Here is a 25,099-nt window from a genome sequence, read left to right as displayed (position 1 = left end):
ATTTTCCGGTGTATAAGGCTCACCCAAAAGTATTTTTTTTTACAAAAGATGACCCTGCGCCTTATACGCAGGTATGCCTTACAAGTGAAGAAATATTGAGCCACAGCAGTTCTCACAATTGCTGTCGGTAGCCAGTGACTCCTATTCCCCGTGTAGAAGTAGGGCGTAACACCAGCCTCTGCTGTTGCACCTTATGATGTGGTGAGCCTTTATATTTGAAGAACTTTTATATATTCTATTTGGAAACATTTTTTATTCATTGAAGGTGCGCCTCATATAAGGAAAGTTTGAAAATACACCATTCATTGCGGTGCGCCTTGTACTACGATGCACATTATACTCCATAAAATATGGTCATTATTTTATTTTAAATAGCGAACAATGTTTGCACCTGATTATATTTTTTCAGAATATTAGGGAATAGTATTGTATTTTCCAGACGATAAGATGATGTTTTCCATATACAGTATAAGGTACCACCACATTATAAAGCGCTACGGTAGAGGCTGGTTACGTTATGTATCCACTAGATGGTGATGCCCTAAAGGGAATGTAAAAAAAAAACCCTCACATTTCCCCATAATTTTCCTTTTTTTTATGTTAAACACCAAAATAGAAATTGTAGAATAGTTTAATGTGCGGTATTTTCTGCATTTTTCATCAGCTCAAAAATGTGTTTTATCAGTTTATCAATAATCAATATAATTTTCAGAGATAACCAATCTTCCTTCTTTAAAACTTTTATATTCCATAGAAGTTTCATTGAATATTTTGGCCTTATTTTTTTCGGATATAAATATTTTTATAATGTTTTTTTGAGACACTAAATACAAAAGCAAGCCAAAAAAAACACTAAATTTTCGATTACTAATCATTGTGCCAAAAACGGAAAATGATGGCGAAATCAAGAAAAAAATCCACTCTGCAAAGTAATTTTAAGAGATTACCAAAGTGAAATGCTGTTTTATATATCCCAGCATGCACCGCGCACTACTTCTTCAAGAAAGGTAAATGGAATCTGTGGCTACTGACAGTAGTGTTGAGGCCTGTTGCGGCTCAATATTACTTCACATATAAGGTGCACCAGTTTATAAGGTCATCTTTTGAAGAAAATGCAGGCTTTAGGATGCGCCTTATAGTCCGAAAAATATGGTATATTCAAATGAGTAGTTTGAGTGGCACATGCTTGTCACCGCCACAAAAATGACCGTCGACATTATCCTCACTTGTGAGTATTAATGGTTGTCCGTCATTGAATTGATGACCCAAATGATTATGGAAAAAACGGATGGATCAACATTCAAATGAGATTGGAGACTATCATACCAAAATCTCAGTGGCCAAATCCCTCAGAGGAGACAAAACCAGAGCGTCAGGATCATGGAGTTGCACTTCCAGAAGCGGACGACACAAAGTACTCATACAGCTGCGAGACAGACAGAAATTCAAATTGGAGATGAGGCCTCAAGGCGGCGAACCAACGGAAAACCTCAACCTCGTCGCTCACAACTTCAGAAGCTCTGTCCTCATCTCCTCTTGATCCCGTGACACCCGGTCAAGTTTGGCCGACTTTTCGGCGTTCATGCGTTTGCACGGCTGCCGCTGGGCCTCTTGGATGAAAGGCTTGACAAAGGCAGTCAGCTCAGTGTAGCAACGACCAAGCAGAAAGGTGTCGTCTTCTTCCTGCTCTTTAGTGTGCGGCACGGGCAGTTTGGCAACCTGCTCCAAGGCGGAGGACAAAGCCATGCCCAAAGACGACGCCTTACGGCTGCCCAGACGTAGCAACACTGACGGGATCAGGACACAATGGCATGAAACAGATTGGCGTGCCGCAGGGAAATGCTCAACAGAACATTTTTCCACTGTAAAATATCTGCTTTGGCACAATAAAGATCTGGAAACGGTTTCAACACTAACCTCTCTGCAAAGGCTTCAACAGCAAATGGAGGCTCTCTGCTATGGCGACGGGTTCCTCCTGCTCCAACTGCTCCAATAAACCAATCAGCAGCTCTTTGGGTCTGCACGTCTGAAATGAAACATATATTCAATCCACATCCGTTCAATCACAAAAGGGCACAATTTGAATATGGTTGAACCTCAAGTAGGTGATTGAAAATGGCCAGACAGTGAGAGAGATTCTTGTCGTCCTTGTTCAACAGAACCCGAACCAGAGGAGGCAGCAGGTTCCACCCCATACATCTCACCATTTCCTACAGAGAAGAAAACTATTTTTCATGAAGTCCAAGATGGCACAAATATGGATACGGATAGAATCAGAATCAGAATCAGAATCATCTTTATTGCCAAGTATGTAGGACACACAAGGAATTTGTTTCCGGTAGAACACGCTGCATTAGTATCGTTGTCAAAAAAACTGCTAAGTGGCACTATACAGTTCCATTTTGGCTACTGTTGAATATAGCACAAATATGCGAGCACTGTTTTTGATTTGGGCGGAAGCTCTGGGGTGATTGTGCTTTTTTTGCGCCTCTAATGGGCAGCATTATTCACAGCCCTGCTTTGTTCTGCGGAAATGTCCAGCGCAGGGCGCCGGTGCACATGTGGAACTGCCGCGGCTAGGAATTGAAGGGGATTTATGTAGGACTGGAGATGTGAGGCAGTCTCTTTTCGCCAATGGATGCTACAGCTTTGTGTTTGCTTTCAACATTTAGCTTGTAGTAGACGTACACATTCTGACGTCCCTGATCCACTGGTGAAAAGGACGCTTTGATCTTCTACCCTTTCATCTACAATTGCTTCATGCAACAAAGAGAGTGCAGAAAGTTCTTAAGAATGAATAACCGTCTGTCTTTTGTGTTGTGTAACATTATTGGTTATTTAGTTTTTTTGTTGTTGTTTTGACTTCAAGATGGCGCCATGAGAGTGGATGCTTTTATAGCAGCTCTGTATTTTGTTTTTCGACTTGTTCCTTTCCTTTCCTCTAACTTTCATCACTTTGCTGCTGTGAAATTTAAATTTCTGCACTGTAATACTAATACAGGCTAATCCAATCCAATGTGTTTTTCAAGTCTACATCTGAATTTGACGTTAGACATTTCATATTGCGGCACCATATATGCTGCAAAACATTTGACGTCTACTCGAAGATGCAATCGAAGAAGGAAAGGGCAGAGAAGGTCCCTATCTAAGCGCTAGTACTAGTTGGTTGTTCACGCAAAGCAGAGAGATGCTTTTGAGTACTGTGTTTGGCCCGTGTTTGTCATATTATCTGTTGTTTGAAGCTTCTCGTGCCATTACCATTTAGTGTTTTTTGCATGATTATGTTAGCATTAAGCTAATACAGTTTTGTTACACAAAAAGATATGCAACTAAAGAAATGTTAACATTGAATCCACTGAGTCGCACACGCACACACACAAAATACAAAGCAAGCATGCTTCACCTTGTTACCTCAAAGTGATCAAAATCATGGTAAGGGTTTGGAACATTTATAATGAGGTACCTGATTTGTGTCATCCAGGACAATACTGAGCATTTGAGCACTGTGTCCCTCCTCGATACATGACTGGCCAGCGGTCATAAAGACATCGTGATCTTCGGTGGTGTAGCTGTCTGGTTGAAGTGCTTGCTTGATAGGGAGAAACAACAAGAAATGGATGAAAAGTATTTCAGATTGAACTTTAATCATTCCAATAAATTGACATATTCGTGAAATATCTGTCTGGTGATGGAGTGTGCCATGATTCAAAAGTCAAACATGAGCCATGGCACAGTAAAGGCTGCAAAATACTGCTCTGGATTGTGGAACCTCATTAGAATTGAATGAACATGTGGAAAAGAAAAACAGATTGGACTCACGCATCTTTGCACCACTTCACAGAACTGATCCAGAGCCATTCCCTTTGTCCTCACACGGCACTCTTGAAACAATATATGTGGAACAAATTAGTAGCAATAATGTACTTGTGTGAATCACACATGGTGACATTCTTCTTTTCCTTTCGGCTTTTCCCTTCAGGGGTCGCCACAGCGAATCATTGTCCTCCATCTAACCCAGTTTTGTGCATCCTCTTCTCTCACACCAGCTACCTTCATGTCCTCTTTGACAACATACGTGGTGACATTAATACAGTGAATTGTCGTTAACTGTAAATAGACGAGCTTTGCTAGCTTTGACGATTAGCTTAGCAATTAAAGCTACAAAAACATTTACGCAATTTGCGAAGCACATATTAAAATACTTACAACAACCAATTGGTTCGTTAAAACTTTACGATGGAAAAGAAAAAAACCTTAAAATATTGATTTTGAACTAAATGGAAACCACGCCGGGTCGAGTATAAACATTTGGCTCATCTGACCTGCCGTATTTGTGTGACGTCACGGGTAATAGTTCACATCGTCACAAATAAACATGGAGTGTGAAGAAACTAGGGTTGTCTCGAAAGCGACTAAAAAAGGTACTTAAAGAGTTTGTCGTGTCAAGTTACTTACCCTGCGTTCACTGTTGTGTTTTTTGGTCGTGGCAGGTGGAAAATACGCCAAGACGCTGTGTGAAAAAGAAGAAGCAAGAAGGTTTTTCAGAAAATCTCTTCATTTTGTGTGCTGGAGTGACAATATTGCTAACCCACGTTTGTGTTTGAACCTAATAAACTTCATCAAATCATGTGTTATTTTATCATTCGGTTACTCTCTTTACTTTAATGTCATATTTGTATGCGTTTTTCTCAGGAGAGAAGCGATCCGGGAGACGCTGAGGGAGAGACTAGAATTGGAAAAGAGAGCCCTGCAAGTGGTGGAGCGTCTCCTAGAGGACAACGTGTCTGAGGACTTCTTGCTCGACTGTGTGAGTTCAGTCCAATTCTCTTTGCCTTTACCTCCAAATTTAAATTCAAGAGCGCCTACTTTATGCTACAAAGGTGTCTAGGTTTTACTAGATTACTGTATTTCAAAATCATATTTACGAATAAGTTATTGTTGTCCCCATGCAGGCCAAGTTTATCACCAGTGCTAATTACAGAGATGCTGTGGAGGAGAGGTTCATCACCAAATTGTGTGGTTATCCTTTATGTTCGAATAAACTGGGAAAGGTAACTACATCCCTTGATCCTATTTATTACCAAATGGACTTTGTCTGTGTAAGCTCGCAGTCGTACAGGAGTGGTCCATCGATGAAAGCGAACTGAAGTAATTAGTTCGCTGACGAAGCCTCTTGGATAAGAAGCGAAACGTCAAAGAAGTACAAATAATGGCTGAAGAAACCTTTTCATAAATACCAAATGGACTCTATCTGTGTCATACTTGAATGTGTTTATCTTACAGATCCCAAAGCAGCAGTACAAAATCTCAACAAATACTAATAAGGTGTATGACATCACAGAGCGCAAGGTGACTGCTGCTACACACGCCAGAATATAATAATTTAGGATTTATACAGTAAATGTTGCACCTTAACATTATTTTTTTATGTGCATTTCTCTCCATGTAGTGTTTTTGCTGTAATTTTTGCTATAAGGCATCCAAAGTATTTGAGCTGCAGATATCAAAGGCACCACTTTGGCTTAGGCGGGAGGAGCGGTATGTCTGATTAACTCCAATTTGAGGCACACCTGTGACTTGACATTTTGAAATGCATTTATAATAGTGGCCACATAAAAAATACAACTATAATGAAGCTGTACAATACAACTATACAAGCTGTACAATACAACTATAATGAAGCTGTGTTTTCCTTTATCAAATTAATGTTGTTGTTTCATTACAAATGTAGACATACTACAAATGTAGACATACCAGACCAACAATCTCAGTTTCTCCTATTTGATAATATTTCTGCAAACACTTCAAAAGATCACTTCATTTAGTTTTGCCCAAGTGATATTAAAATTACAAATTAGTATTTCCTGTGAATATGATGAAAATAAGTAAAAAATCATTGAATCTTCTTCCAGGCATCCAGAAATCAAGCTCAGGAAGAAAGGGGACATGTATGTATTTTGGCTTCAGTGATAACATTTCGTCACATTATGTTTTTTGTTTTCTTTACTGAATCTCTTAAAAGTGTGTACAGCCCTCACATTTTTTATTTTTCACTTTTCATTGGAAAACGTGTTTACCCGTTGACAGTCAATTCAAAATAACTCAATACAAAGCCATTTGCTGCCGACAACCAAAGTGACTACGTGAAAATGTCCTTATTGGGACAATTATTTTTCCTGCCGGGGTCATGTGGTCCATTAGTGTCACGAGGACTCAGTTATAAATGAGTAGCAGGTCTATCGAAGTAGATAAGCCAATTAGACTGGACTTTAGAGACATTAGAGCAAAACTTATTTTATTAACTCATTCACTGTCATTCCCAAATGTATTCTGGAATTGAAAATATGATGTGTGCCATTCCCGAATTTGTTTGGGATTTAATTTGTATGCTTAGGTGCCGATAAAGTGCTACTCAGACCTCTGGCAGTGTTTTTCCCTTCCACAGGGGGGCAGCATTTCGTTTTTTCCATGTTCGCGCTTAGTTGCAGCTTCAGCTGTTCAAGTGTTGTATAAACCAATATGTATGTATTGCATTGTATTTCGAACAGACGCCCTCATTTCAAGCTCAGATAACTCCAGACCCATATGATTTAGAAACTAACTCCTTTTTTCTGATAAAAGAAGAGAGTCTAAGGTTTCTACATTGAATGTTTATGTAGTCCTAAAACTCAATATTCTGTGGGATCTGGAATTGAAGTGACAATGACATAAACCCTGGCACTGGAGTGAAGACATTTCTGCACGTCTGGCAGTGAATGAGTTTAGCATAGTCCCAGGAAAATAAATATTTACAAAAATGTGAGGGGTGCACTCACTATTACAAAATATTCAATATCAGCATCAAATATACAAACTCTTGTGTCCAGCGGAAGTTCTGGTGAGGAGGTGTGTCTGACTGCCAAGTGCCTCAAGGAGCAAGACATTGAACAACCTCTGAGCAATCAACATGAAGACCACCAGGATCGTTGCTCCACAGATGCCGATGACGACGACTACAGCAGCGATGACGTACGGGAGCAGGATTTCATTTCCAGCGTGGTCTCCCGAGAACGCAGATCCAAGGTGCATTGGGGTGACCACCGGCCGAGACGTAAAAACGATATTGAGGGAGTTGGACGGGAGAAAGAAGAGAGGAGACGGTGTCAACAAAAGCAGAGAGCAGAAAAGGAAGACTCAATAAGACGGGATGAGACCGACCGTGACGAATCAGCCGAAACGGAGATGACGGATCAACTGATTTCCTGCAGCCTCAACACGGCATTGCCAAGCCAAACATCTCCCATGATCGAATCAACTCACTCGAGAGAAACCAGTTCACTGCGCCCTCCCCCGGACAGTCGGCCGAGCCTCAACATCATCCAGGTTGGGGTGAGCAGGCGAGGGGTGACGGGGTTACGGGACCTTCTAAAGAACCACGTCCCCGAAGCAAAACCCAACACGATTGGACGCGGTCTCCTTGAATCATTGAGAGCGACCCTGAATGAATGGCTCACAGATGAGAGCCTTAAATTCCTTCACGACACTAACCGTACGCTTGACTCTCCCTCCACGTACCTGAAAGAAGAAGAGCAGGAAGAAGATGAGGAACTGGATGAAGATGACCTTGAGGATGACGTGATCGAGGTCAGTGAAGGAGTGAAATGGAGAACCGCGGCGCCGGCTCCAGACTATGAGGCTCTCAAAAGGGAAACCCAGCAGATGGTGCTCAAAGTCAGAGAGTTTTACAAAGGCACCTGGATTGCTCCGGATGAGCCACGGAGGCCGAATGGAAACGAGGTGGGTGATGGGGAGAAAGAGGAATCAAAGTTGGTTGCCACAAGGGGGCGCTGAAGAAAACCATTAGTAGCGCTCCCATCTTGCGAGAGAAGGAAGTAAGATCACTGATATTTCAGCAATACAGGTAACATCCGACTTAGGACCAGCTCGTTTTATGACCACCCGTACTTACGACCACAGCCTCCAGACCCTATTTAAAAAATTGTAATTCTACGCCTGGCACCGCAACGCGCTAGCAGGCCGGCAACGTGTATGTCAATTTTGGCCAGCCAGCATGGTGGGAGGTGGGTGGCTTTGCGAGTCGTTTAGCCTCTAAGTCTCTATTCAACATTTTGAATGTATTTCGACTTACGACCGTTTGGTTATAACGGAACTCGGTCGTAAGTCGGGTGTTACCTGTATTTCGAGCTTGTTTCATCTGCAACACATTTTAAAACACAGATTTAAAAAATCATAAACAAAACATTTTAAGACATGATGATTTTAACTCATTCACTGCCAAACGATGTGCAAAAATGTGTCCACTCCAGTGCCAGGGTTTTTGTCATTTTCACTCAAAATGCAGGACCCACAGAATATTGAGTTTTAGGATGACATCAAAATTAAATTCTCAAAATACTCAAAAGACTAAATTCCCAAGTTAAATGTGTCTGGAGTTATCTGAGCTTGAATGGGGGCGACTGTACACAATTCAATACATACATATTGATTTATATAGCGCTTTAACAACAGCTGAAGCTGTAACAAAGCACTAACATGAAAAAAGCGGAAATGCTGGCATGGTCAGTGCTTTTTCGGCACCCTAGCACAAAAAACAAAACCCAAACAAATTTGGGCATGGCACTCTACGTCATACAGTAAAGTCTCGTTATATCGATATTCAAGGGAGTCCGAAAAAATATCGATATAACCGGGACTATCGATATATCCGACCCTGTTTGCATGTAATTTTCTCCGTGCGTGCATAGAAATAGTATCGATATAACCGGGACTATCGATATATCCGATATCGATATAACGAGACTTTACTGTATTTTCAATTCGCGAATATATTCGTGAATCGCAGTGAATGAGTTAACATCAGTCCGCGGTTCAGATATTTTTAAGCCAGCAGAGAAGGCTTTGCAGGCCTTGACGGTCCGCCACTGGTATTTTTTTACCCCCTATAACTATCCAATACCCAATACCATGAAATTAGTAAGAAAAAGTAAAGCGATGACACAAAGCGTGAACATGGACATAAGGCAAATGATGCGTTTTTTATCGGCATCCAAACAAGAAAAACCAAAACCCGAAAAAAAATTGGGAATGGTCCGCCACGTCATGCTCTTCAATTCCCGAATAAATTCGGAGATGGCAGTGAATGAGTTAATTGTCACATGTTTGTCTGGCTTCCAGGACCAGAGAACAAGTGATTCTCCGGCTCTGCCACTGGTCGACTCCAAAGCTCAGCACCTCATCCAAAAGCGAATCACAGTGGAGAAGCTTGCCAGCTGGTTTGTCCACAATCCTCATCATTTTGTCCTGCGCATATTTGTCTTTTCGTGTGTCCTATTTCACCCTCTTTCCCGAATGAGATAACGGGGGTTCAGAGTTTTACTTTGGCTCCCTGAAGGTGAAAGATGAGTAAGGCGGCTAAATTATGGGTTGGATTAGAATTTATTCGTCTTGCAGTGGAGAAATTTACATTTGACAGCAGCAAAGTGATAAAAGTAAGGTGAAAGGAAAGTAAAAACAAAATTCAGGAGCTGCTGTAAAGGCAGCCACTCTCGCAGCGCTATCTTGAAGCCAAAAGAACAACAAAATAACATAATGTGACACAACACAAAAGACAGTCATTCAACCCTAAGCACTTTTTTTGAACCCTCATTGTTGTATGAAGCAGTTCTAGATGAGGACATGATCTAAGCCTCATTTTGAAAAACAAACGCAAAGCTGTAGCCTCCATTGCCGAAAAAAGATTGTCTCACATCTCCTGTCCCACTTAAATCCGCTTCAATTCCATGCCGCGACAGTGCTACAAAAACATCGGCGCCCGGCGCAGACACTTCTTTTTCTCATCGCGGGCTCCTCAAGCCATGCATCCATCCAGCCAGTTCCGACAAATGCATTAATAACATAACACGACTTTCAAGTTTTAATTCTTCCTGCGTCGCGTTAATGTAGTAGTTAATGTAGAACCCTGCCCCATTTGTCAAGAGAGAAACCGATGGAGGAAAAAACTTGGATTGTTGTATTTATTTATTGTCATATCTGTCTTTTTTTGGATCTGCAGTCTTAGAAACATCGTGGGTCCGCTGAGTCTCACCCTGAGTGACTTCACCAGCGACCTTAATAACCTGCTCAGAACATTCAGGTCAGCGCAACATACCCACGCACGTGTGCACGCTACAATTGGGATGGATTCGGGTTTCGCAGCAGCAACCGATGCCACCTCGTTCCTCATCTTACGGGATGCGCTGCTCAGTTGCAAGCAATACACCTTGGCTTGTTGAGATGTGGGTGGATTGGATGGATAGATAGAGGGGCAGACGGACGGTTAAATGGATGGATGGATGGATGGATGGACAGACGGACATTTAGATGGACGGACAGACGGACCTTTAGATGGACGGACGGACCTTTTAGATAGACAGGTAGAAGTACGGACGGACGTTTAGACAGGTGGATGGACAGACGTATAGATAGACGGACGTATAGACAGACAGGTAGACGGACGGACGTATAGACAAATGGACGGACATTTAGATAGATGGACGGAGGTTTAGATGGATGGACGGACGGACGTATAGATAGACAGGTGGATGGACGGACGTATAGACAAATGGACATTTAGATAGATGGACAGATGTACGTTTATGTAGACGGACAGACGTTTAGATTAACAGATGGATGGATGTTTAGATCGACAGATAGACGGAAGTTTAGATAGATGGACGTTTCTATCGACAGATGGATGGATGTTTAGATAGACGGTTGGACGTACGTATGTGACCTCCCTTTCCCAGAGTCAGCTGGGAAAGGGTCCTGAGAATACGTGCTTGGGCGGACATCTTGATAGGCTCACCGCATGTGAAATGAAGGAATGAATGTTATAAACAAATCCAGACTTTGTTCCCATTGGCCGTTAAAGTCCTTTTCAACGGGTTTGCTATTACATCACACTGTGGGTGATTTAAGAGGGCTATGGCTTCCAGGAATTCTTTTGTTTTCTCCCGCGAGGCCCCCGCGGACACACTTGAGAAAAAAAAAAATCCCAAAGGATATGCGTTATTGCCTGACAAACATACATCACGCCACCTTGTACAGCAAAGTCGTGTTTGTGCCACTTCCTGTTGACTATTTAGCCTTGAAAGTTAGACTCGCCTGAATGTGCGCTTTTTACCCTTTCGAAGACAACGTGTCATGTTGGTTGAGAGGGGGCTGACTTTGCCTGTTTTTATTTTGTTTTTCAAATCTCGCAGGTTTACCAACACCAACATCATCCACAAACCTCCTGAGTGGACCCTCATCGCCGTGGCGCTTCTCCACCTGTAAGTCTGACTTTGACTCAAATCACTTGGCACCCAAATGGTGCTTCCTGAGCTATGGTGTGGGTGTCGCCCGAATAATTTGCAATCATACAAAAAATACAGGGACGTCCAATTTAGGAGCTTCAGTGAAACAAATCCATAGCAAGCATTTTCTTTCACCAACTGATGATGACCGCAACTCAGGCCAACAGTGGTTAGCCCCTTAGCAGACCGTTAACTCCACATTCTCATTCACTGACACCCACATCACTCACCAGGCTAGGCCACACCTTTAAAGCCGTACACACACAACAGTCACGGATACGACGGTAAAATATGAGCCATGTGCCATCCCAGTGTTTTAACTCATTCACTGCCAGACGAGGTGCAAAAATGTATCCACTCGAGTGCCAGGGTTTTTGTCATTGTCACTCACTGTACACAATACAATACATACAGATTGATTTATATCGCGCTTTAAGAACAGCTGAAGCTGTAACAAAGCACTAACATGAAAAAAGGGGAAATGCTGGCATGGTCAGTGCTTTATCGGCATCCCAGCACAAATAACAAAACCCAAATAAATTTGAGAATGGCGCTCTGTGTCATATTTTCAATTCCCGAATATATTCGTGAATAGCAGTGAATGAGTTAACGTTAGTCCGTGGTTCAGATATTTTTAGGCCAGCAGAGAAGGCTTTGCAGGCTTTGACGGTCCGCCACTGGTATTTGTAACGATCAAAGACCCAATTCCATGCAATCAAGTTAGAATGGTCTGGAGTTATTTGAGCTTGAAATGCAGACGGCTGTACAAAATGGAATACAATACATATATACAGTAAAGTCTCGTGATATCGATATCGGTTATATCGATAGTACTGCTTATTACGATACTATTTCTATGAACGTAACGAGAAAATTTACATGCCGCAGGATCGGATATATCGATAGTCCGGTTATATCGATATTTTTTCAGACTCCCGAGAATATCGATATAACGAGACTTTACTGTATTGATTAATATAGAACAAATTCGGGAATGGCGCTCCACGTTACACCTTTCAATTCTCGAATAAATTCGGGAATGGCAGCGAATGAGTTAAAAATTATTTTCCAATAATAAGCAAGTCACCGTCCATGTGAAATTTTCTCGGCCACACCATATGGCGGGCGGTGGTGATGGGGGTGTTGCACGCGCGTACAACTGTGACGACGGCAGTTCACGGACAGTTCCGTGCTCCTCCCATCTGAGTACACATTGGCGCTTTGTGACCTTATCTCGCCCAGATTGTTCCACTCCAGATCCGTGAAGGAGGACGGAAAACACACAAGCAGCCCTGATCACACACATACGTTTGCTGTAACATGGCACTTGGGGAAAGTTTCTCCTGATTTTTATTTTTCTTCCACCCGGCTCTGATTTATGACACCCACGTTTCTCACATCCACATTTGAGCCCACATAACAACATTCTCGTTATGCCGTTTTAAATAATGAACCTTTAAAGGACAACCGACGCGTCCGGACAAGTTGTGTCCATAATTTGTAAAATCACTTCAAATGACTTCTACTCAGCGTATTTTAATAAGATTCCACCGCATATAGCTATATTTTACGTTTTAAGACTCGCGCTGAATATTCAGGAAATCTTTTTTTCAAGATGATGACGATTCCTGAAGTGACATTACGTCAGGAACGCCCCTGACAGAGAAAGACTTTGTTTGGTCTGAAAACTTCGTGTTGATGGCGAAATTAGAAGGAAAACAAATAATGCGATGGTGAATCGTTGTGTGTGGCACAAGACTACTATTTGATACTAGTTGACACAAATCAGCCCATTTCCAACGGAGCTTGGGCGCCATCTTGTGCATTTTCTGGGACGCTACATTGGAGTCCAGACGCCTCAAAATGACCCGGAAGGACTTCTTTAATCGATTGCAAACATCTATACTTATACAAACTATTTTTCGGGATACACACGCAGCTGCCACAATGAGTGATGTGTCGTTCAAGAATGAGCCCGTTCTCTTAACAAGAAAATGGTGGCCAATGTTTTTGTCCTCTATTCCCCGCCCCCAGTCTTTGGTTAAAGCCACGTGATTGGTCAAGAACGCAGCAGTGCGGGATGGGGTTACAGTCAGAGAGAGAGAGGCCGTTCTCCCAAAAACAAAATGGCGTCTTCGGTTAAAGCCACGTGATTGGTCAAGAACTGTGGAGGGGAGGGGTTAAACGTTAAAGAGACAGGCCGACAGAGAGGGAGTGAGAGAAAACACACACACACACACGAAAGGGAGATGAGTTTTAAACCAAAAACCAAAAGTGAAAAATAGAAAAAAAACATACAAAAAGGTGAGAAAGGGGATCGAAAACAGTGAAATTTAGACTTGTTTGAACTTTGATAATTCAAAAGCAGAGTGTAGACTGGAAGGTTAAAATATCCCATCAATCAGGCTCCACAAATAACCCGCACAAGTCATCTATACACTTGATGATCAACCCAGCTAAACAGATCACAATTGATGAAGAACTAGATACAATTATCACAGAGAAAGCGCCGACAAGGGATCATTCCTCAAGATGGTGAAAGAAGAAGGTTACGTTCCTCATCAAGTGTTTAAGGCTGAGGAAACCGGACACTCCATTCCATCAAGCCATTAACGACCATCACAAAGGTAAATAAAATGACTTTATTGAACAGTACAGTTTATTTCTTTAATCATAATACTATAGTACATTTATTATACATAAAATAAGGTATATTTTGTGTAGTTTTAAGGCTTAGAAAATTAGAAAGTCGAAAATTATGTTTTATGGGGACCTGGGAACGGATTATTCTCATTTTAATGGTTTCCTATGGGAAATTAATTTTTGGGATACACACTTTTCGCCTTACCAATTAAGTTTGTAAGCTAAGGTCCCACTGTATGTAGGGCCAGAGCTAGCAGCAAATTTTAGTTCGCTGACAAAGCTTCTCGGATGAGGAGCGAAATCTCCAACACCTTCAAACAAGTACAGATGACGGCTGAAGAAACCTTTTTATGGAAGCCTTCAAGTTTTCTTTTCAGCGCTCGATGGTGCCGTCATCTATTTTTGATATCCGTTGGATGCATCTCCGTTTCGGTGGACCTTTTTCATTTTGCACTACGCGCTTGTATCGGAACCAGCCTCAGTGCCACACCATGATTTCATCAGTCCCCCCCATTCAAATCCGAGCTACTATTTCTCCGCCATGAATAATTTGGCGTGGGGTGACCTTGTCTATCTTGCTGTCCAGCAGCTGTGGAGCTCGACTGGCTTCTTTTGTTCCAAGTCGGTTGAATAATAGATGGCACACACACATACTTGTGTGACGCTGGAACTTGAGAAGAACCATAGATAAACCGAACTCCACGCAGGTACGTCTACAATGACGGGAGGGGGGGGTGTCCAATTAAAGATGATCGACGCCAAATCATAAATTTAGCCACATTACAATTGAAAACAAAAACAATCTAAAAAACGAAAAAGAAAAAAAATTCTGCTTGGTTTTTATTGTCACTTTTTTTAGATAGATCAGAGGTCCCCAACCCCCGGGCCGCGGACCGGTACCGGTCCGTGGGTCATTTGGTACTGGGCCGCGCAGAAAGAATGAATAATTTACATCAAATTAAAAATGAAAAATTACCAGATTACATCCGTCTATCACTTACTCTTGACCCATGTCAAAACACTCAATGTCACGTGATAGATACCGCTAAAATTAGCCCACCGTAAGCGAGCAAAAGGAGTAAAAAACAAACGTCCTTGGAAAGGTTCTTTATCCGCCGGTCCGTGAAAATATTGTCTGACATTAAACCGGTCCGTGGCGCAAAAAAGGTTGAGGAGCATTGTAGTAGATGCATAAATTGTCATATTTAATCAATACAATTGTTCAAGAATTAACCTCCCCCTCCCTCCCTCCCCACCCAGGTTGTCTTCTGTGTCACCAGTGGTTGCCGAAGCCTTGACGACGCCGTCGTCAATCTCGTATGTCGACACCTTGATGGAGGAACTGGGCCTACAGCAGCAAAACCTCTTGAACCTTCTCCAGGCATTTAAACCCCCAACGCACTGACAGATCCCGCATGACAATTCAGGGAATGGCCACTTGGTGTATAATTGGGTTCTTTAATTGAACCGAATAAAGGTATTGACTATATTTTTGTTTATTCAAATATTAATTTATATTATTTATTTTTTTTCGGTTACAGTGCGTGTATGTTCAGATTTTTAATGCAATCCGATTTCAGCTTCTGGGTTTCTTCAGCCGTCATCTGTACTTCTTTAAAGGTGTCGGACGTTTCGCTCCTCATCCGAAGAGCTTCGTCAGGGAACTAAAATTTTTGCTGGTATCTCTGCCTCTCTATATATATCCCTTATGTCCCGAGGTGGCACTGCCAGACCTTTGCTTTGATAGGTCCCTGCTTTAAGGTTGGGCGGGGGAGCAGAGGACTATTCCCTGAAGCTAATCTGATTACTTCTTTTGTCTTGATTATGTTCTATGACTGGCCCTGATTGCCCCATTCGCTCTGGTATCACCTCATCAGCATGACTAAGCCTATGTGGTTTCCTTGTCATTGGAAACTACCAAGGGCCTTGAGAATCGCTGGTCGTGGTCCATGTCAAATATGTTTACACCAGGAATATTTCATTAACCAATCAAATTTTAAATGAAATTCCTCATTTATATGGGCCTGGAGTTATCTGAGCTTGAAATGGGGGCGTCTGTACAAAATACAATGCAATACATACATATTGTTTTATATGGCGCTTTAACAATAGCTGAAGCTGGAACAAAGCGCTAACATGGACAAAAAGCAAGTGCTGCCACCTAGTGGAAGGGAAAACACATTGCCAGAGGTTCTGACCGGCGATGTATCGGCAAATTCAGGAATGGCAGCGAATTAGTTAATTTTGCAGTGACAGCTTTGACAAGTAAAGCTTATCGTTCACCGCCTGCACAAGTACATGAAAAGTGAGCAGCGGTTGCTACAAAAAAAAAATCACAGGTGAGTCATGCGCAAATCACGACCTTACGTCTGTGTAAGCTCTCAGTCGTACATTTAGCTAATTTTCATAAAACACAAAGCGATTTTCATAAAACAGCTAAATCCTTTAAACCGATATGGTGGGGTAGGTTCAATTTGGATCGTTCGTACAACAGCCTACTTAGGCAAAATACGATTAGGAATACTGACGAGGTGATACCGGTGGAAGTGGGGCAATCAGGCCAGTCGTTAGTCAGAACAATAGGAACAATCAGTGGAGCGGCAGGGGGTAGTCCTCTGCTCCCCCCAACCTGAGAGCAGGGACCTATCATAGCAGAGTCCAGCACGGCCACCTCTGGACATTAGGGATATATATAGAGAGCCAGAGATACCAGCAAAAAAATTAGTCGGCTGACGAAGCTTTTCGATGAGGAGCGAAACGTCCGACACCTTCAAAGAAGTACAGATGACGGCTTAAGAAACCTTTTCATCGATAAATCACGACCTTGAAACTTTTGGAGCTTGTAATCCTGCATCCGTGTCCAAACAAATCACACCCAAGATATCCAAGCAAAAGCGCCGTGAGGTGGACGGCTGGAGCATATTTGATATTGGTCATAAAAGTGACGCTAGTCCAGCAAGACTTCCTTTCACGGGCTCCTTTATGGCACTCTAATTGCATTTGTCATACGGGACTGGTGTTTGATTTTGACCAGATGGCATTCACACCAAAATGTTTTTTGTTTTCATCTGTTTGGTAAAAGTGATATGATTTAGTCAAAGAGATTGATGGCTCACACATAGCGTAACACAAATGGTATTTATTTATTTTAATAATGCAATTGCTTAACTATCGTTTGTAGATATCGTTTACATTTGGGTTTTTTTTTATCCACAATTAAAAACTTGAAACAGACCTTGGCAGGAGTGGGTGGGCGGCTGATCTTTTCAGATTCTCATTGTTGGCCATGAGCAACCACTGTTAAAACTATTTGGCAAATTGGTGGTTTGTGTACTTGCTCAATTAAAGGACAACCGACACAATTTTTGTTTCTTAACTGACATCAGAAAAATATTTTATAGCATCTAAAATACCCAAAACACGCAGGCTGATATTTTTAGTCAAATGCAAAACACCAATAAAATGACTTAGTGTCCAAAATCTGCAAAAAAAATGGAGCTGCGAATTGGGCATTTTTAGAAAGTCCCGCCCCCAGTTCGTGACGTCACACCAAGACGTCTTGCATTGCTGCAGAATCAAAACAATGGCTTCAGATTCGGAGAATATGCATTCTTGTTACACATCCAGTTATGAATGATTCAAATAGTTCTGAAGAGGAAAGCATACATGTTTGCAATCGATTAAAGAATATATTCCGTGCCATTTTGAGGCAATATTGGGGGGAAATGTATCACCCAAAAAGAGGCAGAAAATGGCCACCAAGCTCCGTGTGCGGAATGAATCAGCCCGTTTCCACAGGCTGATAAATTCCTTACATGGAGCCTGGCCGCCTCTTTTTGGTGCAACATGACGTTTTCAGACCAAACAAGTACAGCAAAATATATTGACATGATGGAAGGACTGCTACAATGTGTCCTTTTTTCGGTCAGGGCCGTTCCTTCAGTGACGTCACGTACGGACTCGTCACCAACTCAAAAACAAGATTTCCGGAATATTCAGCGCGAGTCTTAAAACGTAAAATATAGCTATATGTGGTGGAATCTTTGTAAGATACGCGCAGTAGAAGTCATTTGAAGCCATTTTACAAATTATGGACTCAACTTGTCCGGAAATGGCGAGTTTCAGAAGGTCCCGCCCCCTTGTTCGTGACGTCACGCCAGGATGTCTTGCCTTGCTCGAGAATCAAAACAATGGCTTCAGATTCGGAGAAGAAGCTTTTTTGTTACTCATCCAGTTATTAATATGATTTAAATAGTTCTGAAGTGGAAAGCATAAATGTTTGCAATTGATTAAAAAAGTCCTCCCGTATCAATTCGAGCCGTCAGGACTCCAATGCAGCGTTACAGAAAATGCACAAGATGGCGCCTAAGCTCCGTTGGAAATGGGCTGATTTTTCTGTTGGGAGTTTGTGTCAACTAGTATCAAATAGTAGTCTTGGTGCAACACACGATTCACCATTGCGTTATTTATGTGTTTTCCTTGTAATTTCGCCATCAACACGGATCAACATGATGTTTTCAGACCAAACAAAGTACCCAAAATGCATTGTGTGTCGCTTTCTCGGTCAGGGGTGTTCCTTCAGTGACGTCACGTACGGACTCGTCACCAACTCAAAAACAAGACTTCCTGAATATTCAGCGCGAGTCTTAAAACGTAAAATATAGCTATATGCGGTGGAATCTTTGTAAAATACGCTCAGTAGAAGTCATTTGAAGTGATTTTTCAAATTATGGACACAATCTGTGTGGAGGTGTTGGTTGTCCTTTAAGAGGTTAGCGAAGCAAAATGCATTCCAAAAAACATTTGAAATCTTCAAGATAATTTATTTTCTAGGATACAAGCATAATAAACCATCACAAATACTACATGTAAATAATAAAATAACAGCACCCAGTGCGGTCTTGCCAGGCTAAATAATAAATACCTAGCTGGCCATCTATTTGTTATATCTATTTGCTATCTATTAGCTATCTAGCTAGCCGGATGTCTAGCTATCTATTATCTAGCTAGCTATCTCTCTAGCTAGCTATCAATGAGCTATCAATTTGCTAGCTAGCTAGCTAGCTAGCTTTCTATCTATTTGACTTATTCCGTTGCTGGCGCGTGTGGCTGCCACTGCTCACCCACCAGAAAAACGTATTCTGTGACTAAAGTGACCTTGAAAGTTTTAAAAGGCACTTATAAATTAAATGCATTATTGTTATTATAAATAGTCAACAGCACTATTGTGTTTTTATGCCAAAGTCTAGCAAAAAAAAGTGCAATTACAGCTGTGAAAAGGAAGAGATTATTTGAGTCCGTGTTGAGTCTCCTTGTGCCTCCTCAGGTCCACTTTTCTCTGGAAACCTTTGCCGCAAAGGTCGCAAACGAAAGGCTTGAATCCCGTGTGTTTCCGGCTGTGCGTGATCAGGTTGGAGCTCTGGCTGAAGGCCTTGCCGCACACTTGGCACTTGTGTGGTTTTTCCCCTGTGGGGGGAAAGGCAGATTCTCGCTTGATTGACAACTGGAAGCGACTACTATAGAAGTTTTGAAAATAATAATAATACATTACATTTTAAGCGCCTTTCAAAGCTCTCAAGGACACTGAATACAGTGATACCTCGGTTTACGAACCCCTTGGCTTACGAACTTTTCGGTTTACGAACGTTAAATTTATGAACATTTTACCTTGGCATCCGAACTATTTCGGGATGCACACGGAGCTGCCACAATGAGTGACATGTCGTTCTCCTAACAAGAAAATGGCAGCCGGCTTGTTTTGGTCTTCTATTCCCCGCCCCCAGTCGTCGGTTAAAGCCACGAGATTGGTTAAGAAGGCAGCATTGGGGGGGGGGGAGATTGCAGACAGAGAGAGAGTGAAGCCGTTCTCCAAAAAGAAGATGGCTGCCGACTTTTTTTGTCCTCTATTCTCCACCCCCAGTCTTCTGTTCAAACCACGTGATTGGCCAAGAACGCAGCAGTGAGGGGAGGTGGTTTAAACATTAAAGAGAGACAGGCAGACGACAGTGAGAGAGTGAAAAATGGATAGAAAACGTTGACATTTGGACTCATTTCAACTTTGATAGTTCGAAGGCACAGTGACTGCAAGGTGAAAATATCCCATCAATCAGGCTCCACTAACAACCCGCACAAGCCATCTGTACACTTGATGCAAAAAGCTAAACAGAACACAATTGATGAGGAACTAGAGAAAGTACCTCCAAGGGATCATTCCTCAAGATGGTGAAAGAAGAAGGTTACGTTCCTCATCAAGTGTTTAAGGCTGAGGAAACCGGACACTCCATTCCATCAAGCCATCGACCATCACAAAGGTAAATAAAACCACTTTATTATACTGTACCGTTTATTTCTTTAATTATAATACCATAGCACATTTATTATACTTAACATAAGGTATATTTTGTGTAGTTTTAAGGCTTAGAAAATTAAAAAGTAGAAAATGATGTTTTATGGGCACCTGGGAACGGATTATACTCATTTTAATGGTTTCCTATGGGTAATTAATTTTTGGGATGCACACTTTTCGCCTTACACACTCTGGGAACCGATTAAGTTCGTAAACCAAGGTATCTGTAACATGCAGTCGTCTACGAGCATGTCAAAGTTGTACTAGTGAGAGCAAAGCGTGTACTACTTCGAAAAAACCTGAACTGCCGCGGCTTGGAATTGAAGCGGATTTACGTGGAGATAGCTTCGTGTTTGCTTTCAACATTTAGCTTGTAGCAGACATACACATTCCACCATGATGTTTTGACTTCAAGATGGCGCCGCGAGAGTGGCTGCCATTACAGCTTGTCCAATCTTTTGTTTTTCTACTTCTTTTCCTTTCCTTTTACTTTCATGGCTTGAGAAGCCCAAGTGGATATCAAGCACTTGGGATAAATACTCAATCCTATATCCATCTTGTCCGTTTCTTACCTGTGTGGATGAACGTATGCTTTTTCATGTCCGACTTCTGATGGAACCGCTTCCCGCAATACTGACAGGGATACGGCCGCGTATCCGAGTGGATGAGAAGGTGCGTGGAAAGCGTGGACGAGCGCTTGAAGCTTTTCCCACAGATGTTACAGCTGAAGCTCCTTTCCTGTACACACAAAGGCGTGTTTGGATTTTTACATGCAAGCTTCACTTCTTATTGGGGTTTCCTCAAACTTTGAGGCAAGAATAGATTTATAGCACACCACCACACAAAAAAATGGGCACAAAATTTCATTGAATAGAAAAAGTCTTCACACCCCTGTCAATTGGAGAGTTTTGGTTGTCTACAACAATGAGATTGAGAGAAACGGTTCCAAAACTGTGTCCACCATGAATTGTGTGGGACGGACACGGATTGTTTTTTCAGCATTTTTGGCCACGACATTCATCAAGAAGGAGACAGCTGAGCTGTTGCGCCTTGTTGGCAGCACAAATATGCCAGCACAGTTTTTGATTAAGGAGGAATGTCGTGCCATTTGACTGTCATCGCTGGACAGCTTTGGGTCGATTGTGCTTCAACATTTAGCTTGAAGCAGTAGTGCACATTCCACCATGATGTTTTGACTTCAAGATGGCGCTCCAAGAGTGGATGCCTGTATTTTGTTTTCTACTTCTTCCTTTCCTTTTCACTCTCATCACTTTGCTGCTGTGAAGTGTAAATTTCTCCACTGCGAGACGAATAAAGGCCAATCCAATTAAGACGCATAACCTGTCATTTCATAATACATTCTTGGCATAGATACTGCAAGTAAAAAACACAATTTGCCATGAATAAATACTTTTCTGGAGTTGTATAGCGCACATACCTGTGAGTGTACCGCCCTGTGTTGGTCCAGGCTGACTGCGTGGCCGAAGGTTTTGCCGCAAATCCCACATTCGAACGGGCGCGTCCCACTGTGTGATCGCCTGACGTGGACCTCCAGGCCGTGGGATGTGGAGAACACCTTTTGGCAGAAACGATTCACATTTTTTTTCACATTGTAGCCTTTAAATTTTTCCATGGGCCATTGATTAGAAGAAGAAGCCTTTAAGATTTTCCACGGGTCATTGATTAGTTTCATTTCTGTATTTAAAAATACTGTAGAGATATTTAATATACAGTAAAGTCTCGTTATATCGATACTCAAGGGAGTCCGAAAAAATATCGATATAACCGGGACTATCGATATATCCGACCCTGTTTGCATGTAGTGCATTGTTCGATATAACCGGGACTATCGATATATCCGATATCGATATAACGAGACTTTACTGTATTAGATTTTGTTGCTGTAGTTTGTTGAATGATAACAGATTTAGTTTCTATTCAACGCCATGGGCTGAAAGTCGATTAATTGATGGCATTGTACAGTAGTAAAGTCGACAAGTTAACAAATCAATTCAATCCCAACTATTTAGCTAGCTAGCTAGTTAGCTAGCTTATCTACCTAGCTAGGTAGCTAGTTCCAAAGCCAGGGAGCTAGCTAGGGGGCTAGTTAGCTAGCTTATCTACCAACCTGGGTAGCTATATACTGTAGTAGGGATGTGACAAAAATTTTCAATAATTCATCACACATTTTCTAATACCATATTAAAGTGCATTTATAATATAGCTTGTATATGTGTGTATAAGTATCGTTATATCGATATATTGTGGGAGTCCGAAAAAATATCGATATGGACTATCGATATATCCGACCCTGCGCGCATGTATGTCATAGTGTCGTAATAAGCGGTCCTATCGATATATCGATATGTACTGTATATATACGAGCTTATATATATATATATATATATATATACATAAAGTCTATATATATCGATATTCAAGGGATCCGAAAAAAAAATATCGATATAACCGGGATATATATATCCGACCCTGTTTGCATGTATATTTTCTCTGTGCGTGCATATAAATATACATATAAAGTCTCGTTATATCCGATATCGATATAACGAGACTTTACTGTGTGTGTATATTATATATAGTATATAGATATATACTATATATATATATATATATATATATATATATATATATATATATATATATATCCAGGCAGCTTATGTAACTATTTAGTTAGCTAGGTAGATAGTATAACGTTACCTTGTAACACTTGATGCACTTATAGGCTTCACCAGGGTCCAACTGGTTGACGCACATAAACTCTTCATCACTTTTGGTCATTTCAGACCCACGTGGTTTCTCTTTGAAGTCCCCAAACATGTCAGCATTCCTCATCCCGCACATTTGTTGGATTTGAATCGGAGTCGAGCAGTCCTGATAGCATCCTTTGGTCTGAGGCTTGTCGCAGCCCTGCTGCAGTTCCAGCTGGTCCAGGCGTCGGTGGTACGGAGCCGAGCCGGCATGCCTGAGGTCCGACGAGGGATAGGACCACCATGGGTAAGCGGGGAAGAGGGACATGTTGAAGTGTCGGCCGTCCGCCCCAGTCGGTGTGGAACATTCTTCCGAATCTGGAACGTGTTGAAAAGTGAGGGGAGTTTTTTTTAAGAAACAAGCAGTTATTCAGATATATTTTTTTCTCTTTGCCTCACAAGTGGAAATATGAGACACAAAAGCCACTTGATAGCAATCAAGTTACTGTCGCTAGTTCAATGCTAACACATTCAGTACTAGGAAATGCCATACATGGGCAAATGTAGAGCATATCTATGTGGCAGTGTTATAACCCTCCATTTAACCGCACGATAATTGAACACAACCAATACAATATAACGATACGCATTCGTATATATTATTTATCCTCTGCAAAAAAGGACAAACATGACTGCATACTTCTCACGAGTGCAGCTTTTACTAACTTTTGAAATGGATTTCAAAAGTGAAGTTGAATTTTAATGTCAAACAATGTGAATTTGATGTTTTTTTATACAATTGACATCTACAAATCTCACTTTTGTCTATGTTTACATCATGGAAAGTATACGTATATGGAATGGCCAGTCTTCATGGATGATAGTCTCATGAGTTAAATGGGGGCACAAATAATAATAATATTTAAAATAATTAAATAATTTAAAATAATTAAATATAACTTGATGGCATAAAAGAAAACACTAATGCTGAGAATATTTTACATCTTATTATAATAATAATAATACTGTAATACTTTTTATTTATAAGTACATTTCAAAGCTCTCAATGACACTTTACAATCATAAAATAGGGACATAAATAAAACCACAGATAACATTAAAAAGAAAAAGATAAAACTATGCAGATAATGCGATTTTAAATAGGTGGGTTTTGAGATGGGATTTGAGGTGGGGAGAGAATATATTTATTATATTAAGTTCTTATTGGCATATATATATATTAGACACAAGTCCAATGAGTTAAATTCACGAAAGTAGTACGAATTTTACTTGTACGTTTTCAGTGGCTTAAAATACAACATTAGTCAAAAACAATGTGTAATATGTATTTAATCTTTCCGAGTCACAATATAAACACGGTGAAAGTGACATTAAAAAGATATTTTCATAAAATGACAATTTGTGTGATTCGATTATGTGATTATTTTGTCATGTAAAATGATCTGTTTACTTTTTAATGGAAATCGAAAATTTAATACAGTAGTTGATTTTTACCTACGCGTCAAACGTCCGTCAAATATTTGACTGTAAATTAAATATGGCAATTGCGTCGGACTGCGCGTTACGGCAACCTCAAGAATATTAAAAAAACGAAACCTGGAGAGGAGGACGGGGACGGAGGGCGCCACAAATCACAGTCCGATGCTCGGTCACTCGCTCCGCAACTCCGCGGGGAACTGGACGACAAAGAACCCGGAGAGAGGACCTGCGGCCCCGGGGACAACCTGTCCGTGGTCACGGCCTCCAAACTCGAGTCAACTGGACTTTTGGTCTCTTTGGTTAGAAACAGAAGAAACTCTTGAAACAAAATATTCATTTGACATTATTTTTCAAAATATTCTTCATTCAGTTCATGATTGCGTACGTGTTTACGCACGACCAACCTGCGCTTATGTGAGCCAGAAGTGTATCCAGGCCGACGGAGATGTCATCCACGTGTCGGGGCTGGTGGTAGCTGTGGGCCCGCTTACTCTTCACCAGGAAAGACCTCGGCATGGTGCTTAAAAGTGAGCCAACTCTCTGTGTACTTGTCACTGTTTATCACTTGA

General features: G+C 41.4%; 3 protein-coding genes and 1 long non-coding RNA gene across 10 annotated transcripts in view; 2 read left to right on the top strand and 2 right to left on the bottom strand.

Moving 5' to 3' along the window:
* LOC148891472 (uncharacterized) overlaps window positions 1-3,436 on the top strand; it is a 7,928-nt gene extending 4,492 nt beyond the window's left edge. Inside the window, exon 5 of the long non-coding RNA XR_016116495.1 lies at window positions 2,160-3,436. This is a non-coding gene — a long non-coding RNA (uncharacterized LOC148891472). The remainder of the gene's footprint in view (window positions 1-2,159) is intronic.
* glmna (glomulin, FKBP associated protein a) overlaps window positions 1-4,522 on the bottom strand; it is a 10,412-nt gene extending 5,890 nt beyond the window's left edge. For 2 of the 5 annotated variants that reach the window (XM_089008819.1, XM_089008824.1), the window contains exons 1-7: window positions 4,254-4,327; window positions 3,820-3,881; window positions 3,464-3,589; window positions 2,097-2,210; window positions 1,918-2,026; window positions 1,508-1,787; window positions 1,327-1,426 (exon numbers count right to left, since the gene is read on the bottom strand). In XM_089008819.1, coding sequence (XP_088864945.1) covers window positions 1,327-1,426; window positions 1,508-1,787; window positions 1,918-2,026; window positions 2,097-2,210; window positions 3,464-3,589; window positions 3,820-3,858 — 768 coding nt within the window. In that variant the 5' untranslated portion in view covers window positions 3,859-3,881; window positions 4,254-4,327. Of the gene's footprint in view, window positions 1-1,326; window positions 1,427-1,507; window positions 1,788-1,917; window positions 2,027-2,096; window positions 2,211-3,463; window positions 3,590-3,819; window positions 3,882-4,206; window positions 4,328-4,455 lie in introns of those variants that run through there. The other 3 variants (XM_089008823.1, XM_089008820.1, XM_089008821.1) reach the window with 3 other exon arrangements.
* rpap2 (RNA polymerase II associated protein 2) lies at window positions 4,338-25,038 on the top strand. 3 transcript variants are annotated; one of them, XR_016116493.1, is made up of 14 exons: window positions 4,338-4,421; window positions 4,491-4,536; window positions 4,693-4,807; window positions 4,953-5,051; window positions 5,284-5,349; window positions 5,450-5,538; window positions 5,913-5,948; window positions 6,867-7,776; window positions 9,175-9,272; window positions 10,052-10,132; window positions 11,241-11,309; window positions 15,237-15,453; window positions 23,127-23,337; window positions 24,901-25,038. XR_016116493.1 is itself a non-coding variant. In XM_089008818.1 (12 exons), exons 1-12 carry the CDS (start codon window positions 4,376-4,378, stop codon window positions 15,379-15,381), a joined length of 1,800 nt encoding a protein of 599 aa, XP_088864944.1. In that variant the 5' UTR covers window positions 4,338-4,375; the 3' UTR covers window positions 15,382-16,692. The 3 variants fall into 3 exon arrangements, 1 of the variants encoding a protein (XP_088864944.1); XR_016116494.1 differs by lacking the exons at window positions 23,127-23,337; window positions 24,901-25,038 and adding an exon at window positions 19,303-19,431; XM_089008818.1 differs by lacking the exons at window positions 23,127-23,337; window positions 24,901-25,038 and having other exon boundaries at window positions 15,237-16,692.
* Window positions 16,700-25,099, bottom strand: gfi1aa (growth factor independent 1A transcription repressor a). The gene is made up of 6 exons (XM_089008829.1): window positions 24,935-25,099; window positions 24,648-24,824; window positions 23,041-23,408; window positions 21,761-21,898; window positions 20,895-21,060; window positions 16,700-19,442 (listed from the first exon to the last, which is right to left on the bottom strand). The coding sequence occupies exons 1-6, from the start codon at window positions 25,044-25,046 to the stop codon at window positions 19,264-19,266; spliced, it is 1,140 nt and encodes a 379-aa protein (XP_088864955.1). The 5' UTR covers window positions 25,047-25,099; the 3' UTR covers window positions 16,700-19,263.

Source organism: Hippocampus bargibanti, linkage group LG11, assembly GCF_051943395.1.
Source record: "Hippocampus bargibanti isolate YZ-2025 linkage group LG11, ASM5194339v1, whole genome shotgun sequence".
Lineage (NCBI taxonomy): Eukaryota > Metazoa > Chordata > Actinopteri > Syngnathiformes > Syngnathidae > Hippocampus > Hippocampus bargibanti.
This window is presented reverse-complemented; position numbering and strand designations above follow the sequence as displayed.